Here is a 17,638-nt window from a genome sequence, read left to right on the forward strand (position 1 = left end):
TTTTCTATCCCACCGCCTAGCCCTCAGCCATGAGATATTTCAGGAAGGATTTGTTTTCAGGCAAAAGCTGCATTGTCAATATTTTTTAGCAGCAGCAGCAGTACTACAGAGTGTAACCTCAAGTGCTTGATACCTCGATTCATCACCATTACTACTTTTCGCTACAATCACAATGACCAGATGAAAAATTCACAAAGATTACGGAAGACATAGACAGCAGAAAATGGCATAATCATCCTGTATTAGCCCAACTGTTCAAAATTCAAGTACTAACATGCCCCAAACATAACTAAGTACAACATGAACTTGGACAAAATCTCTCTAATCAAAAGCAAACCCTCAGAATATACATTGCATTGATTTGTTGATTATTAGCTGAGAAGCTTGAGTATTTGGTTCAAGCTATGCCACACATCATTTCACTCCACGGACAAAGATACTGAGGCAGCTGCAGTTCTGTTCCATTGGATGCCTGCGTGTTAAGGCACGTTATTGTTCCATGAATTATGAAAGCCACAGGCGCCTACTAAAGCCATGGAAACTCACCTTAGAATCCATATCAATCGGTACGAAACTGGGACTGTATCCTCACTCAGTTGCCTGCACATGATAATCACAACTCAGGTGAGACAACAAACCCCTAGAGTAGTCATAATTCATACACCACCCTTCTGCTTTCCAAGTTAAATTACAGGAAAATATCCAGAATCATCACTTCGGGATTAATTTCTGTTGGAAAATATTTTCATTAAAGATACTCCCTCCGTCCCATAATGTGAGGGAGTATTAAATAAATGTGATGCAATTGCCGATTGTTGAGGTTTGCCCCCATTCTCTTTCTATTCTTTTGCAGATGCCGGTGATGTATTGATTACCGTCAGTTCTTTGTAGACAACATTTATGCAACATAATTACAAAATAACATGTTATAATGCTAAAGGCAACAGACTCAATGAACCAAGAAAATATGGGGCACAAATAAGAAATATATTCGAAAAACAAGTAGCATATAGGATTATATGAACAAACCTTGTTCAGAGGGTTGTCTGGGGATTTCTTCCATAGCTTCCATATCATATCTTTGTACTGTTTCAGTGTTAGGCCTGGCTTTTCTTCCTTCAGCCTAGGGAGCTCTGCCTCTTCAAATGCCTATCATAAAGATAATTCGGAATGTACTTAAGCAACAGATCTCCAATGAGCATAAGTTCCAACCATAGCATACCACATGAAACTAAATGACTCATTAAGAGTACAATAAATAGAATCCAATGTAGGCTTTGCAAAGTAAAATGGCACATAAGCAGAACACTCTTGTAAGTGAAATGATTAAAATTCATCTACCAATCAGAAGTTTGTGTTTGAACTTTGAACTAAGGTACCCGTAAAACTGTAAGACTAAATGCATTAGTACATCAAATATTGTCTGTGAGGTTGGCAGTGTTAGTGGTAGGATGTTGCCCTCCCCAATTAGCTAATTGTCCCTGTGGATGAATTTCCCCTTATGGTCTTCAGCTTATGGGTTTTTAGCATACAATACAATAACAAACCAATAACACCATACAAGATACTACACTCATTATGTAGGATATCAAATACCAACTCATTTCATCCTCTCTGGAGAGATTATACAACTTTGATTGCTCACGTCTCTAATCGTGTTCATGGAACATCCAACAATTGTAAACAAGTACCATAGGGCTCATCCGCACAGTTAGTACCAGAAGAAGTCACTATTGGGCATTCTCACAATTCATATCGAAACTATAACTATCATTGTTAGCAGACCTAATGCGCATGGAACAATAAAATCATACCGTGGTTTGGTTGACCTACACTCCTTAGCACAGATTTTTGTGTATGTGTGTGATTATAATGCAATCATCAAATTTTCAAACTTGCGCAGCAGTTCAGTAAGCAAATCTAAACTTTGGACAAACACTAAAATATGTACCTTGAATGATGCCTTGAGGCGGCGCTCAGGATGCCTGTCTGCCGGCAAGGCCGCGTCTGTGTCAACAAGCGACAACCGCACGATGGCCTCGTCGACGCCCGAGGCCTCGATGATGGAGTCGTCCCTGTTGGTGTTGGCGACGAGGACGACGCGCTCGTACTCCTCCTCCTCGGCGGTGCGCGCGGCGCGCTTCTTGGCGGCCTCGGCCTCGCGCTCGAGGCGCAGGCGCTCCTCCTCGCGGCGGCGCACGAGCTCGGCCTCGGTGACCTTGGGGGCCGGGGCGCCGACGCGGTTGGCCTTGCGGGCGTCCGTCTTGGACACGGCGGAGGCGACGGCGGCGGCCTCGGCCTCGGCGAGGCGGCGGTTCTCGGCCTTGCGGGCGGCGGCCTCGGCGCGCTTCTCGGCCTCCTCCTCGCGGCGGCGCGCGGCGCGGGACTTGGACCCCTCGGCCTCGCGCCAGTACTCCTCCTCCTTGGCGCGCTCGGCGCGCTGGCGGCGGTCCGACTCCTCGGCGGAGCGGCGCTCGCGGGCGGCCTCCGCCTTGGAGTTGACGCCCATCTTCTTCGGCATCGCGGGCGGCGCTCGGGATTCTGCGCTCGATCGGCGGCGCGGCGCGGCGTGGGGAATTTGGGGGAAGTTGATGGTCTGGATCGGGATTTCGGGAAGGTTTGGCTGTCTAGGGCTCGGGTCTGGGGTCCTCTATGCGTGAATGGCGTACTCTGTACGCGTGTTGCTTATCAGGTTCTTTTGCAGTAGGAAACGCGTTCCAGAGTCTTCTAGATGTACAGCTCGTATGGACGCGCAGAGTCGTCGAGGATCAAATAAGTTTTTTTCTTTTCAAAAAAAATCATTTGAACTTATTAAAATTTCAACGATGTTTAACTGCCATATTTTCTAAATTCCAATAATAACTTCTAGTGAATCTTTTTTTTAAGAAAAATTTCAATCTATTCATCTTTAATCATGGTAGTACAACGAACATCAGAAATAATAATAATCTGTCAAAAAACATCAGAAATAATAAAAAGTGCATTCATGTCCGTAGACCACCTGGCGAGGACTACAAGCACTGAAGCGAGCCGAAGGCGCGCCGCCATCATCGCCCCTCCCTTGCCTGGGTCGGGCAAAACTTGCTGTAGTTGACAGTCGAGAAGTCGTCGTGCTAAGTCCTCATAGGACCAGCGCACCAGAACAACAATTGCCGCCGTTGAAGAGCAACGTAGATCAGAAGGAAATCTGAAGACACACAGACGTAGACGAACTACAACCAGATCCGAGCAAATCCACCAATGACAGATCCGCCAGAGACGCAACTCCACATGCCCATCGACGATCCTAGACGCACCATCGAGATGGGGGCTAGGCGGGGAGAACCTTATTTCATCTTTAAGGAGACGGCCTCCGTTTTGTCTTTTCGAGCAGGATACAAACCCAAACAAAACTCAAAGCAACATCTAAAAACGAAGCCCTTCCGCTGGCAATGGCCAAGATCAACCGCGCTGCCATGGCCCTAAGGCCACCAAAAACGAGGCAGACCGGTGGCGACAACCTTTAGTGAATCTTATTCCTTGATGTGGCACCTAGAAAACAAAGGTCACCCCCACCCCCCACCCCCAAAAAAGTCACCACTCTACTAGCTCATTGTATCATGTGATTTGTTTTAGAGGAGTTCATCCCATTTTATATTCTTGTTGTGGCGAGTCTAAAGGTCCATCTAAAATTCACATCTTTGGTTGTTTTCTTATGATAAGTTGATGACTAGATATAACCTTAGGAAAGGGCACAAAACTAACCCATTTAATGGTGGTGGTTTTTTGTGGCGAGGATCTATACGTCTCCATCATATCTATTTTCCTAAACTCCTTTTCCCTTGTTTTGGACTCTAACTTGCATGATTTGAATGGAACTAACCCGGACTGACATTGTTTTCAGCAGAATTGCCATGGTGTTGTTTTTGTGTAGAAATAAAAGTTCTGGATTAACCTGAAAATTTACGAAGAATATTTTTGAAATTAATAAAAAATACTGGCACAAGAATTATCCAGAGGGGGCCACCCAGAGGCCACAAGCCCTGGGGGCGTGCCCACCCCCTGGGGCGCGCCCTGCAGGCTTGTGGGCCCCCTGGAGCCCCTCTGATCTCAACTCCAACTCCATATAACCCTATTCGGGGAGAAAAAATTCAGAGAGAAGAGTTCATCATGTTTGACGATACGGAGCCGCCGCCGCCTCCTATTCTTCATCGGGAGGGCTAATCTGGAGTCCGTTCGGGGCTCCGAAGAGGGGGATTCGTCGCCATCATCACCACCAACCTTCCTCCATCACCAATTTTATGATGCTTACCGCCGTACGTGAGTAATTCCATCATAGGCTTGCTGGTCGATGATGGGTTGGATGAGATTTATCATGTAATCGAGTTAGTTTTATTAGGATTTGATCCCCAGTCTCCACTATGTTCTGAGAATGATGTTGTTATGACTTTGCTATGTTTAATGCTTGTCATTAGGGCCCGAGTGCCATGCTTTCAGATCTGAACCTATTATGTTTTCATGAATATATGTGTGTTCTTGATCCTATCTTGCAAGTTGTAGACACCTAATACGAGTTATGATTCGCATACCCCAAGGTGACAATAATTGGGATTCTTTCCGTTGATTACCGTAGTTTGAGGAGTTCATGTATTCACTAAGTGCTAATGCTTTGGTCCGGTTATCTATTAAAAGGAGACCTTAATATCCCTTAGTTTCCGTTAGGACCCCATTGCCACAGGAGGGTAGGACAAAAGATGTCATGCAAGTTCTTTTCCATAAGCATGTATGACTATATACGAAATACATGCCTACATTATATTGATGAATTGGAGCTAGTTCTGTGCCACCCTATGTTATGACTGTTGCATGATGAATGCCATCGACATAATTATCCATCATTGTTCCATTGCCTATGAGCTTTTCACATATTGATCGTTGCTAAGTTACTTTTTCGTTGTTACTGTTACAATCATCACAAAACTGTTACAATTACTTTTGTCATCGTTACCGTTACTTCCATACTACTTTGCTACTAAAAGCTTTGTTGCAGATATTAAGTCTTTCAGGTGTGGTTGAATTGACAACTCAGCTGCTAATATTTGGAAATATTCTTTGGCTCCCCTTGTGTCGAATCAATAAATTTGGGTTGAATACTCTAACCTCGAAACTGTTGCGATCCCCTATACTTGTGGGTTATCAAGACCTTTTTCTGGCACCGTTGACGGGGAGCATAGCTCTATTCTCTGAGTCACTTGGGATTTATATCTGTTGATCACTATGAAGAATTTGAAAGATACCAAAACCAAGATCCATCCCTCTAATACGAGGGGAGGTAAGGAACTGCCATCTAGCTCTGCACTTGATTCACCTTCTGTTATGAGTAAATTTGTGACACCACCACATGCTATTCATTCTGATATGTCGCAAGTAATTGATGATGCTACTTCTGCAATGCATGATGCTTATGATGTTACTATTGTTGTGGAACGCAGTAATAATTCAAAAATTTCCTACGTGTCACCAAGATCAATCTAGGCGATGCTAGCAACGAGAAAGAGGGAGTGCATCTTCATACCATTGAAGATCGCTAAGCAGAAGTGTTCCAAGAACACGGTTGATGGAGTCGTACTCGCGGCGATTCAAATCGCGGAAGATCCGATCCAATCGCCGAACGGATGGCGCCTCCGCGTTCAACACACGTACAACCCGGGGACGTCTCCTCCTTCTTGATCCAGCAAGAGGGAGGAGAAGTTGAGGGATAACTCCGGCAGCACGACGACGTGGTGGCGATGGAACTCGTGGTTCTCTGGCAGAGCTTCGCTAAGCACTACGGAGGAGGAGAGAGGTGTAGGAAGGAGAGGAAGGGCAGCACCAGGGCGTTTCCGGGTGCGGCTTCCCTCTGTCTCCCTCACTATATATAGGGGGAAGGGGGAGGAGGAGGCGCCCTAGGGTTTCCCCTAGGAGGGGGCGGCGGATAAGGCAGATTGGATCTCCCTAGGGAAACCCTAGGGAGACTTGCCCCCCAAGCCAAGCAGGTGGTGGCTGAAGGAAATATGCCCTAGAGGCAATAATAAAGTTATTATTTATTTCCTTATATCATGATAAATGTTTATTATTCATGCTAGAATTGTATTAACCGGAAACATAATACATGTGTGAATACATAGACAAACATAGTGTCACTAGTATGCCTCTACTTGACTAGCTCGTTTATCAAAGATGGTTATGTTTCCTAGCCATGGACAAAAGAGTTGTCATTTGATTAATGGGATAACATCATTAGAAGAATGATGTGATTGACTTGACCCATTCTGTTAGCCTTAGCACTTGATCGTTTAGTATGTTGCTACTGCTTTCTTCATGACTTATACATGTTCCTATGACTATGAGATTATGCAACTCCCGTTTACCGGAGGAACACTTTGTGTGCTACCAAACGTCACAACGTAACTAGGTGATTATAAAGGAGCTCTACAGGTGTCTCCGAAGGTACATGTTGGGTTGGCGTATTTCAAGATTAGCATTTGTCACTCCGATTGTCGGAGAGGTATCTCTGGGCCCTCTCGGTAATGCACATCACTATAAGCCTTGCAAGCAATGTAGCTAATGAGTTAGTTACGGAATGATGCATTACGTAACGAGTAAAGAGACTTGCTGGTAACGAGATTGAACTAGGTATTGGATACCGACGATCGAATCTCAAGCAAGTAACATACCGATGACAAAGGGAACAGCGTATGTTGTTATGCGGTTTGATCGATAAAAGATCTTCGTAGAATATGTAGGAGCCAATATGAGCATCCAGGTTCCGCTATTGGTTATTGACCGGAAACTGTTCTAAGTCATGTCTACATAGTTCTCGAACCCGTAGGGTCCGCACGCTTAACGTTACGATGACAGTTGTATTATGAGTTTATAGTTTTTGATGTACCGAAGGTTGTTCGGAGTCCCGGATGTGATCACGGACATGACGAGGAGTCTCGAAATGGTCGAGACATAAATATTGATATATTGGAAGCCCATATTTGGATATCGGAATCGTTCCGGGTGAAATCGGGATTTTACCGGAGTACCGGGGGTTACCGGACCCCCCCCCCCCCAGGGGGTTAATGGGCCTACATGGGCCCTAAGGGAGAAGAGGAGGGCCGGCCAGGGCAGGCCGCATGCCCCCCTCCCCCTAGTCCGAATAGGACAAGGAAGGGGGGGGCGGTGCCCCCCTTTCCTCTTTCCCCCTTCCCCCTTCCTTCTTCAACAAGGCAAGAGGGGGGAGTCCTACTCCCGGTGGGAGTAGGACTCCTCCAGACGCACCCCTAGGGGCCGACCGCACCTCCCCCCTCCCTCCTTTATATATGAGGGCAGGGGGGCACCTCATGACACACAAGTTGATCTTCGTGATCGTTCCTTAGCCGTGTGCGGTGCCCCCCTCCACCATATTCCACCTCGGTCATATCGTTGCGGTGCTTATGTGAAGCCTTGCGTCGGTAGAACATCATCATCATCACCACGCCGTCGTGCTGACGGAACTCTTCCCTGACACTCTGCTGGATCGGAGTCCGGGGATCGTCATCGAGCTGAAGGTGTGCTGAACTCGGAGGTGCCGTACGTTCGGTACTTGGATCGGTCGGATCGTGAAGACGTACGACTACATCAACCACATTGTTATAACGCTTCCGCTTTCGGTCTACGAGGGTACGTGGACAATACTCTTCCCTCTCGTTGCTATGCATCACCATGATCTTGCGTGTGCGTAGGATTTTTTTTGAAATTACTACGTTCCCCAACAGTGGCATCCAAGCCTAGGTTTTATGCGTAGATGTTATATGCACGAGTAGAAAACAAGTGAGTTGTGGGCGATACAAGTCATACTGCTTACCAGCATGTCATACTTTGGTTCGACGGTATTGTTGGATGAAGCGGCCCAGACCGACATTACACGTACGCTTACGCGAGACTGGTTCTACCGACATGCTTTGCACACAGGTGGCTGGCGGGTGTCAGTTTCTTCAACTTTAGTTGAACCGAGTGTGGCTACGCCCGATCCTTGCGAAGGTTAAAACATCACTAACTTCACGAACTATCGTTGTAGTTTTGATGCGTAGGTAAGAACGGTTCTTGCTCAGCCCGTAGCAGCCACGTAAAACTTGCAACAACAAAGTAGAGGACGTCTAACTTGTTTTTGCAGGGCATGTTGTGATGTGATATGGTCAAGACGTGATGCTATATTTTATTGTATGAGATGGTCATGTTTTGTAACCGAAGTTATAGGCAACTGGCAGGAGCCATATGGTTGTCGCTTTATTGTATGAAATGCAAACGCCCTGTAATTGCTTTACTTTATCACTAAGCGGTAGCGATAGTTGTAGAATCAATAGATGGCATAACGACAACGATGCTATGATGGAGATCAAGGTGTCACGCCGGTGACGATGGTGATCACAACGGTGCTTCGGAGATGGAGATCACAAGCACAAGATGATGATGGCCATATCATATCACTTATATTGATTGCATGTGATGTTTATCTTTTATGCATCTTATCTTGCTTTGATTGACGGTAGCATTTTAAGATGATCTCTCACTAATTATCAAGAAGTGTTCTCCCTGAGTATGCACCGTTGCGAAAGTTCTTCGTGCTGAGACACCACGTGATGATCGGGTGTGATAGGCTCTATGTTCAAATACAACGGGTGCAAAACAGTTGCACACACGGAATGCTCAGGTTAAACTTGACGAGCCTAGCATATACAGATATGGCCTCGGAACACGGAGACCGAAAGGTCGAACGTGAATCATATAGTAGATATGATCAACATAGTGATGTTCACCATTGAAACTACTCCATCTCACATGATGATCGGACATGATTTAGTTGATTTGGATCACGTGATCACTTAGATTACTAGAGAGATGTCTGTCTAAGTGGGAGTTCTTAAGTAATATGATTAATTGAACTTAAATTTATCATGAACTTAGTCCTGGTAGTATTTTGCAAATTATGTTGTAGATCAATAGCTCGCGTTGTTGCTTTCATATGTTTATTTTGATATGTTCCTAGAGAAAAATTGTGTTGAAAGATGTTAGTAGCAATGATGCGGATTGAATCTGTGATCTGAGGTTTGTCCTCATTGCTACACAAAAGAATTATGTCCTTAATGCACCGCTAGGTGACATACCTATTGCAGGAGCAGATGCAGACGTTATGAACGTTTGGCTAGCTCAATATGATGACCACTTGATAGTTTAGTGCACCATGCTTAACGGCTTAGAATCGGGACTTCAAAGACGTTTTGAACGTCATGGACCATATGAGATGTTCCAGGAGTTGAAGTTAATATTTCAAGCAAATACCTGAGTTGAGAGATATGAAGTCTCCAACAAGTTCTATGCCTAAAAGATGGAGGAGAATCGCTCAACTAGTGAGCATGTGCTCAGATTGTCTGGGTACTACAATTGCTTGAATCAAGTGGGAGTTAATCTTCCAGATAAGATAGTGATTGACAGAGTTCTCTAGTCACCATCACCAAGTTAGTAGAACTCTGTGATGAACTATAGTATGCAAGGGATGACGAAAACGATTCCCGAGCTCTTCGTGATGTTGAAATCGACGAAGGTAGAAATCAAGAAAGAGCATCAAGTGTTGATGGTTGACAAGATCACTAGTTTCAAGAAAAGGGCAAAGGGAAAGAAAGGGAACTTCAAGTAGAATGGCAAGCAAGTTGTCACTCCCGCGAAGAAGCCCAAAGCTGGACCAAAGCCTGAAACTGAGTGCTTACACTGCAAAGGAAATGGTCACTGGAAGCGGAAATGCCCTGAATATTTAGTGGATAAGAAGGACGGCAAAGTGAACAAGGGTATATTTGATATACAGGTTATTGATGTGTACCTTACTAGTGTTTATAGTAGCCCCTGAGTATTTGATACTTGTTCGGTTGCTAAAAAATTAGTAACTCGAAATAGGAGTTACAGAATAAACAGAGACTAGTTGAGGGTGAAGTGACGATGTGTGTTGGAAGTGGTTCCAAGATTGATATGATCATCATCGCACACTCCCTATACTTTTGGGATTAGTGTTAAACCTAAATAGATGTTATTTGGCATTTGCGTTGAGCATAAATATGATTTGATCATGTTTATTGCAATATGGTTATTCATTTAAAGTCAGAGAATAATTGTTGTTCTGTTTACATGAATAAAACCTTGATGGTTATACACCCAATGAAAATAGTTTATTGGATCTCGATCGTAGTGATACACACATTCATAATATTGATGCCAAAAGATGCAAAGTTAATAATGATAGTGCAAGTTATTTGTGGCACTGCCGTTTGGGTCATATCGGTGTAAAGCGCATGAAAAAACTCCATAAAGATGGATTTTTGGAATCACTTGGTTATGAATCATTTGATGCTTGCGAACCGTGCCTTTTGGGCAAGATGACTAAAACTCCATTCTTCGGAACAATGGAACGAGCTACTGACTTGTTGGAAATAATACATACTGATGTATGCAGACCAATGAGTATTAAGGCTCGTGGCGGGTATCGTTATTTTCTGACCTTCACAGATGATTTGAGCAGATATGGGTATATCTTCTTGATGAAACATAAGTCTGAAATAGTTGAAAGGTTCAAAGAATTTTAGAGTGAAGTGGAAAATCATCGTAACAAGAAACTAAAGTTTCCGCGTCTGATCATGGAGATGAATATTTGAGTTACGAGTTTGGTCTTCAATTAAAACAATGTGGAATAGTTTCACAGCTCACGCCACCTGGAACACCACAACATTATGGTGTGTCCGAACGTCGTAACTGCACTTTATTGGATATGGTGCGATCTATGATGTCTCTTATCGGTTTACCACTATCATTTTGGGGTTATGCATTAGAGACAGCTGCATTCACATTAAATAGGGCACCATCTAAATCCGTTGAGACAACACCGTATGAACTATGGTTTAGCGATAAACCTAAGCTGTTGTTTCTTAAAGTTTGAGATTGTGATGCTTATGTGAAAAAGTTTCAGCATGATGAGCTCAAACCCAAACCAGAGAAGTGTGTCTTCATAGAATACCCAAAAGAGACTATTGGGTACACCTTCTATCACAGATCCGAAGGCAAGATCTTTGTTGCTTAATATGGATCCTTTCTAGAGAAGGAGTTTCTCTCGAAAGAAGTGAGTGGGAGGAAAGTAGAACTTGATGAGGTAACTGTACCTGCTCCCTTATTGGAAAGTAGTTCATCACAGAAATCAGTTTGTGATTCCTACACCAATTAGTGAGGAAGCTAATGATGATGATCATGAAACTTCAAATCAAGTTACTATAGAACCTCGTAGGTTTTCCAGAGTACGGTCTGCACCAGTGTGGTACGGTAATCCTATTCTAGAAGTCATGTTACTAGACCATGATAAACCTACAAACTATGAGGAAGCAATGATGAGCCCAGATTCCGCGAAATGGCTGGAGGCCATGAAATCTGAGATAGGATCCATGTATGAGAACAAAGTGTGGACTTTGGTGGACTTGACCGATGATCGGCAAGCCATAGAAAATAAATGGATCATCAAGAGGAAGACGAACATTGATAGTAGTGTTACTATCTACAAAGCTCGACTTGTCGCAATTTTTTTTCCGACAAGTTCAAGGTGTTGAATATGATGACATTTTCTCACTCGTATGGATGCTTAAGTCTGTCCGAATCATGTTAGCAATTGCCACATTTTATGAAACCTGGCAAATGGATGTCAAAACTGCATTCCTTGATGGATTTATTAAAGAAGAGTTGCATATGATGCAACCAGAAAGTTTTGTTAATCCTAAAGATGCTAACAAAATGTGCAAGCTCCAGCAATCCATCTATGGACCGGGGCAAGCATCTCGGAGTTGGAATATACACTTTGATGAGTTGATCAAAGCATATGGTTTTATACAGACTTTTGGAGAAGCCTGTATTTACAAGAAAGTGAGTGGGAGCTCTGTAGCATTTCTAAATACTATATGTATGTCAGGTCCCCGATCCTAAGTCACACCGATCTAGCATGTAACACTTCATATCACTTTGCGGCCTCACGCACGGTATTCCCACGGGTGCCACCTTACCTGGCCCGGGACCATTTGCGCCTTTTGGCTCACGTATATGATAGTGCCGCTAGCATCCATATGACAAAGAACCCGGGCTGACATGGCTAGTCGTGAACCCAAAGTGGCACTAACTTACAGGGACATGCATACATGACCCAACAACGAACGTGTCGGTCATCAGCGAGTGAATCCGGGCTGTAGCAACTGGGCTAGCAGGACTCCGGTAAACCGGGCTGTAGCGGGCTAACAGGACTCCGGTACTCATCGCGTGACATTTCCCTGAAGGGACAGACACAGGAACGAAGAAGGACACATGCCGGCCAGCCTAAGTGTTCCAGAGCAGTAGCAAGCTACCATGGCTCAGTGGAAGCACTAGGAGACATTTTCCGGTAAGAGAGGCTACTAAGGATAAACAACTAGATAGTCAGATCCCACACATACCAAGCATTTCAATAGCATACACACAATATGCTCGATATGTGCAAATACAACATGGCATCACAACATGACTCTACAACTCAAGTATTTCATTCAATAGGCTCCGAGGAGCGAGATGTTACAATCATGGGTCTCACGACCCAACAATCAGAGCATACAAGTCAAAGCACAAGCGGAAGCTTAACATGTCTGGGTACAGACATCTATAAATGAAAAAGGCTGAGAAGCCTGACTATCTACCAGATCCTGCCGATGGCACAAGATCGTAGCTGAGGTAACAAGCTAAACGTCGAAGTCCACGCGGAACTACTAGTGAGACTGAAGTCTCTCTGCAAAAACATAAAATAGGCAAACATGAGTACAAATGTACCCAGGAAGACTTACATCAGATCTAACTACATATGCATCATTACCAACAAAGGGGATGGTGGGGTTTAACTGCAGCAAGCTAGCTTTGACTCGGTGGCTATCCTGAACTACGACTGCAAGCGACTCTTTGAGGTGGCGCACACGAGTCCACATATTCACCATATCAATACACCACTATGGATCCGCTCCCGTCTCCCTACGAGAACGCCATCCATAGCACTCACGCTTATCTTGCGCACTTTAAAGTATCCACTTTCACTTGTCTACGAACTGTATAGGCAACCCACAAGTCCTTTACCGCGAACACGGCTATTCGAATAGATGATGTTAACCCTGCAGGGGTGTACTTCTTCATACATGTTTCCACCACTTAGCGTCTGCACACGACATGTGCTCGGCAGACTTCAAGCGAAAGCCGACGTGGGTGTAGACCACGACCTACCTAAACACTCAAGTCTCTAGTCCAGGTTTATCGCCTATTCAGGTTCCATCCGCGAGGAGATCCGGCCGGGGTTTCGCTCACAGCCCCAAACGATGTGAACAGGGTTCCCGAGACACCAAACGGGCGCCCCGTACACCGTGCCACGGTGTATCTACCGCATCACAGCCCACCCCTCGGGTCAGCGCTGCCCACGGCCTCCAACACATATCCTACAAACACCAGAAACTAGTTGCAACTCCTGGACAGAGGACAAGGGTGAATAAGAAGTCGAGCGGGGTCATATTTCAGGGCCCAATGCATGGTAGTAGCTGAATCATGGATCACAAACACAGAACTCAGTTCCTAAGGACGGCTTCAATGAGACAACCCACCATGTACTCCTACACGGCATCTCACCGCTACCTTTACCAAATCGTGTTCACACACTTAGCTCACACACAACAGGACATGTTCACACACCTCTGACTCATTCTCGATGAATCAGACCTGACTCAACTATAAGCAGTAGCAGGCATGACGAACAAACATGAATGAGTAGGCACAACCGAGCTCAAACAACTCCTACTCATACTAGTGGGTTTCATCTATTTACTATGGCAATGACAGGTCATGCAGAGGATAAAGGGGTTCAGCTACTGCAACAAGTAACAAATGACTCGTTGTTGTCCTAATGCAGTAAAAGAGAGCAGGGCGAGAGAGTAGGATTGTATCGGAATGAACAAGGGGGTTTTGCTTGCCTGGCACTTCTGAAGATAGTATAGTTCTTCATTGGTGTCATCGAACTCATCGTCGGAACCACATCTACCGAGAGGGGACAAGCACCGACAAACAAAGAAGAACACAATCAATGCAATGCACAATATGATGCATGATCATGACATGGCAATATGTTGTGGTTTGGCTAATGCAACTAGCAGCAAGTTAAATGGAGTTGGTTTGAATCTAAGATTCAAATTCAAACTCCATATGTGGATATTCAAATGCCATTCATATCATTTATCCTAAACAGTAGTCATAAGTTGTTCTAACATGCATGAAAATAGTACAGATGGATAGAGTGGATTTTTCTGATCATTTTTCATATATAAATCTTTGCATTTGAAGCTACGGTTGATTTTCTATGAATTTTAGAAGTTTTGGGCATTTCTGGAATTTCTTGATTAGTTTTAAACGAGAAAATGATTAATGACATCAGCATTGTGTCACTACTACGTCAGCAGGTCAGCCGAGTTGACCGGGGTCAACTCTGACTAGTGGGACCCGCGTGTCATTGACCCAGGAACTAAACCACGGTCAAAACTAGCGCTGACTGGGGTTTGACCCTGTGGTGGGGCCCGCTGGCACTGTCTGTTAGTGTGCTAATTGAGGGATTAGCCGCTAATGGTAACGCCACGTCATCATCGCCGGACTTAGGCCGATGACGACCAGATCGGCGGCGGAAGTTCGCCGGAAACTCGCTACGGGGCTCGGTTTTGCGCGTGGTTTGCGTCTACGGGTAGCTGAAGGTGCACCGCATCCAACGGTGGCGGCGGCTGGGGCTGGGCTGGCCAGAGCTCACCGGAACGGGGCTCGCGGCGGCGGCCAGAGTTCGGGCGTCGGCGGAGACGACGCTACAGCGAACGGCAGGAGCAGTGGGTTGGGGTTTTGGGCTTTTGGCATCGCGCTGAGCACGGTGGTATGCTCAGACGCGACGTGTGTGAGCTCTAGCCACGGCGGCGACACAGCCGGCGGCGACAGGTTCTCGGGATCGACAGAGGCGACGGCTACGCGGTGAAATCGAGCACGGGGAGAGAGAGGGGAGGCGTAGAATCTCACAGTGGAGAGGAAGAGGTGGTCAGCGAGCTCGGAGGCGACTGGAGTTCAACGAATCGGGCGACGGCGACCGGCGAGTCCGAGGTAGGAGACGAGCTCGAAGCGTCTCTTCAAGGCATCCGGGCTCGTGGAACTGGGCGTAGAGGTGCGCCGCAGCGAGGCGGTGCTCGTGGGCTAGCTGGCTTGGCGTGGGGAGGTCGGTGGCCATGACGAACAGCGACGGTGGCGACGGCTCCGTTCGGTGGAGAGAGGAGCGGGACAGAGGAGGGGACGAGGTCGGGGGAGAGTGAGAGAGGGTCGAGAGGGCTGCGTGGCGTCGCGAGAGGCGGATTAGGACGAAGGAGAGGCCTCCAGCGCGAAGCAGGAGGTGGCTGGCGTCGACGCGCGTGCGTCCAGCACGCAGCTGCTTCGGGGCGAGGGGGAGGAAGATGACTGGCAGCTGGGCTGCACGGTAACGGGCCGCGCAGGTGGACTGGTATCCCTGGTGGGCCTCAAGGTAAGTCTAGGTAAGGTTGCTCTATTTTATTCCCGTTTTCTATTTTCTGTAAAATTTAGGGCTTTATTAAAAATTACTTAGGCGCACTCAAAAATCACAAAACTGCTCATGGCCACTGTTTGGAATATATCCAACATGGAACATTTTAGTTTAGGATTATTTGGACATTTTAAATATTTTATCGAATTTAAATGCCCAAATTCAAATAGAGTATGATTTAATTCAGATCCCAAATATGTCATGGAAAAATGTGCATCACCTCTGGCTACTGTTTCCAGCATTTTCCAAGAATGATGAAGATTTTTGAAAGCCATTTGGAATTACTGGAAATATTTTGGTTGAACCTAGTGAATTCCTTTAATGCTAGGGTTTAGGCAATCCCCATTTCAAGTTTCAAATAAATTTAGACATGATGCATGAATGATAAAGCAAAGACAAACAAGGCCTGAACCGGGGATGTGGCAACTCACCCCCACTAAACAAGAATCTCGTCCCGAGATTCAAGCGTAGAGTAAGATGAAAGGGAAGCACAAACTAACACAATCTTCACGATCCAGGTTGCACTTCAAATGAACGTTGATTCGTTCACCATCATTGTCTCGAAGTCTTGCTCTGAGAACTCCAACTAACATGACAACGAGAGGAAAGGAAAGACCCTAAAAGAATCGTTCTTCTCGAAGGTCGAACAACTCAGGATTAACTCACGGAATGAGACATAGCAACATCTCTCGAGCTGAGAGACGAAGCACACCTCTAGAGGAATGGAGTGGAACAGATGATGGAGGTTTACCAGGTAGACTACAATTCCACACTTAAGAAGGTGGTGAACGGTTGTCAGCGCAGCGAGGAGTTAAGTTGACATGAAACCATAACGAGACATCTTAGAGGAGGTGACTCATAGGATCACCCCTTAAGTGGCAAAAAGAATTACCTTTGATTCAAAGATCATTGAGACTCTTTACACCAACTTAGGGCAATTCTCGACCGATCGTTTAGAGGGGTTCGGTAGAATGGCATACCCGGATTAGAATGGATGATGTGGATTACCTTGTTGAAAACCACACAAGGGATGATTTTAGTAATTGAGGAGAAGCTCAACAGTAGAGAGTGAGTCCACTGTTTGAAAAGTTATAGCATAACCGAGGAAACTGAGAGCAATCCCAGTTAGTGCCGATGGTAACACCTAGCGCTTGTGCGTGCTCTCAAGAACTTGAGCATTTCCATAATCATCAAGGTTTTACCAACATCCATGTCAAGGGTGCTGACAACACAACATACTACCATGATGAATAGCGATGGACGATGCAGATGCAAAAGAGGATAACACTTTCTCAGATTTCACCTTAGCGAGGCCAAGGGGATGAAATCTGGATGATCGACCGAGAGACATTTAGCACTCCGCTTCTAATGTTCTCCTTGATGTACTAGTGTATCCCATTCCTTGAAATGGTCTGGTATCTAGAACATCAAGTAAAGGTCGTACTTCGGAAACACAAAAATCATAAGGCATAGCTAGGGAGTAAATCCTATGAAGTCCTTATGGGGAGGTGGCCAACTTCCTCAATCAAGATACTACAATAATAGGTCTTCCGGCTGGGTGTGTTGGCCACGACATCCACTTTACCGGTTATCGAGAGACCAATATTATAGTTCTTGGGAAATGTTCCAACCATCATATCTGCCTGAGATTGAGATCTGGCTGGTGTCAGGATATTCCAGACTCATCGAGTCTAGAAAGAAAAAGAAAGTTCGCAACACAAATCGACGAGATGACGTTGCGAGATTCTCGGGAAATGAACTACGATAGCAAGCTCCAAAACATGAGCTGGTTCTGCTACACACATGTGAACACGTTGTCCCAGACAAACATTATCACATGGTAGTCTTACAATAAAACACTACCGAGTTCAGGTGGGGAACCATCATTAATGACATCGAAGTCTCCACGCTTGGAAGTCCAAAGAGTTCACCTTGGACAGACTCCTTTATCTTTGAACAACTCAATCAGTGGCTTGGTGTGCTAGG

The 17,638-nt window shown here is 45.4% G+C and overlaps 1 protein-coding gene across 2 annotated transcripts; it reads right to left on the reverse strand.

Moving 5' to 3' along the window:
- Positions 1 to 224: 224 nt before the first annotated feature.
- LOC123046327 (coiled-coil domain-containing protein 124) lies at positions 225 to 2,719 on the reverse strand. 2 transcript variants are annotated; one of them, XM_044469654.1, is made up of 4 exons: positions 1,952 to 2,719; positions 1,030 to 1,149; positions 547 to 600; positions 225 to 472 (listed from the first exon to the last, which is right to left on the reverse strand). In XM_044469654.1, exons 1-3 carry the CDS (start codon positions 2,519 to 2,521, stop codon positions 589 to 591), a joined length of 702 nt encoding a protein of 233 aa, XP_044325589.1. In that variant the 5' UTR covers positions 2,522 to 2,719; the 3' UTR covers positions 225 to 472; positions 547 to 588. The 2 variants fall into 2 exon arrangements, with proteins under 2 accessions (XP_044325589.1, XP_044325590.1); XM_044469655.1 differs by having other exon boundaries at positions 225 to 456; positions 1,952 to 2,686.
- Between the last annotated feature and the right edge of the window lie 14,919 nt (positions 2,720 to 17,638).

The sequence above is a fragment of the Triticum aestivum genome, chromosome 2B, assembly GCF_018294505.1.
Source record: "Triticum aestivum cultivar Chinese Spring chromosome 2B, IWGSC CS RefSeq v2.1, whole genome shotgun sequence".
NCBI classification, from domain to species: Eukaryota; Viridiplantae; Streptophyta; class Magnoliopsida; order Poales; family Poaceae; genus Triticum; species Triticum aestivum.

What these genes read in the sequence shown, in the direction of transcription:
- LOC123046327 (XM_044469654.1), bottom strand. Translation starts at nt 2,521, where the DNA reads ATGCCGAAGAAGATGGGCGTCAACTCCAAGGCGGAGGCCGCCCGCGAG. An exon ending in GCCTCAAGGCATCATTCAAG is followed by an intron (nt 1,150 to 1,951) that starts GTACATATTTTA and finishes TCTTTATGATAG; the next exon opens with GCATTTGAAGAGGCAGAGCT.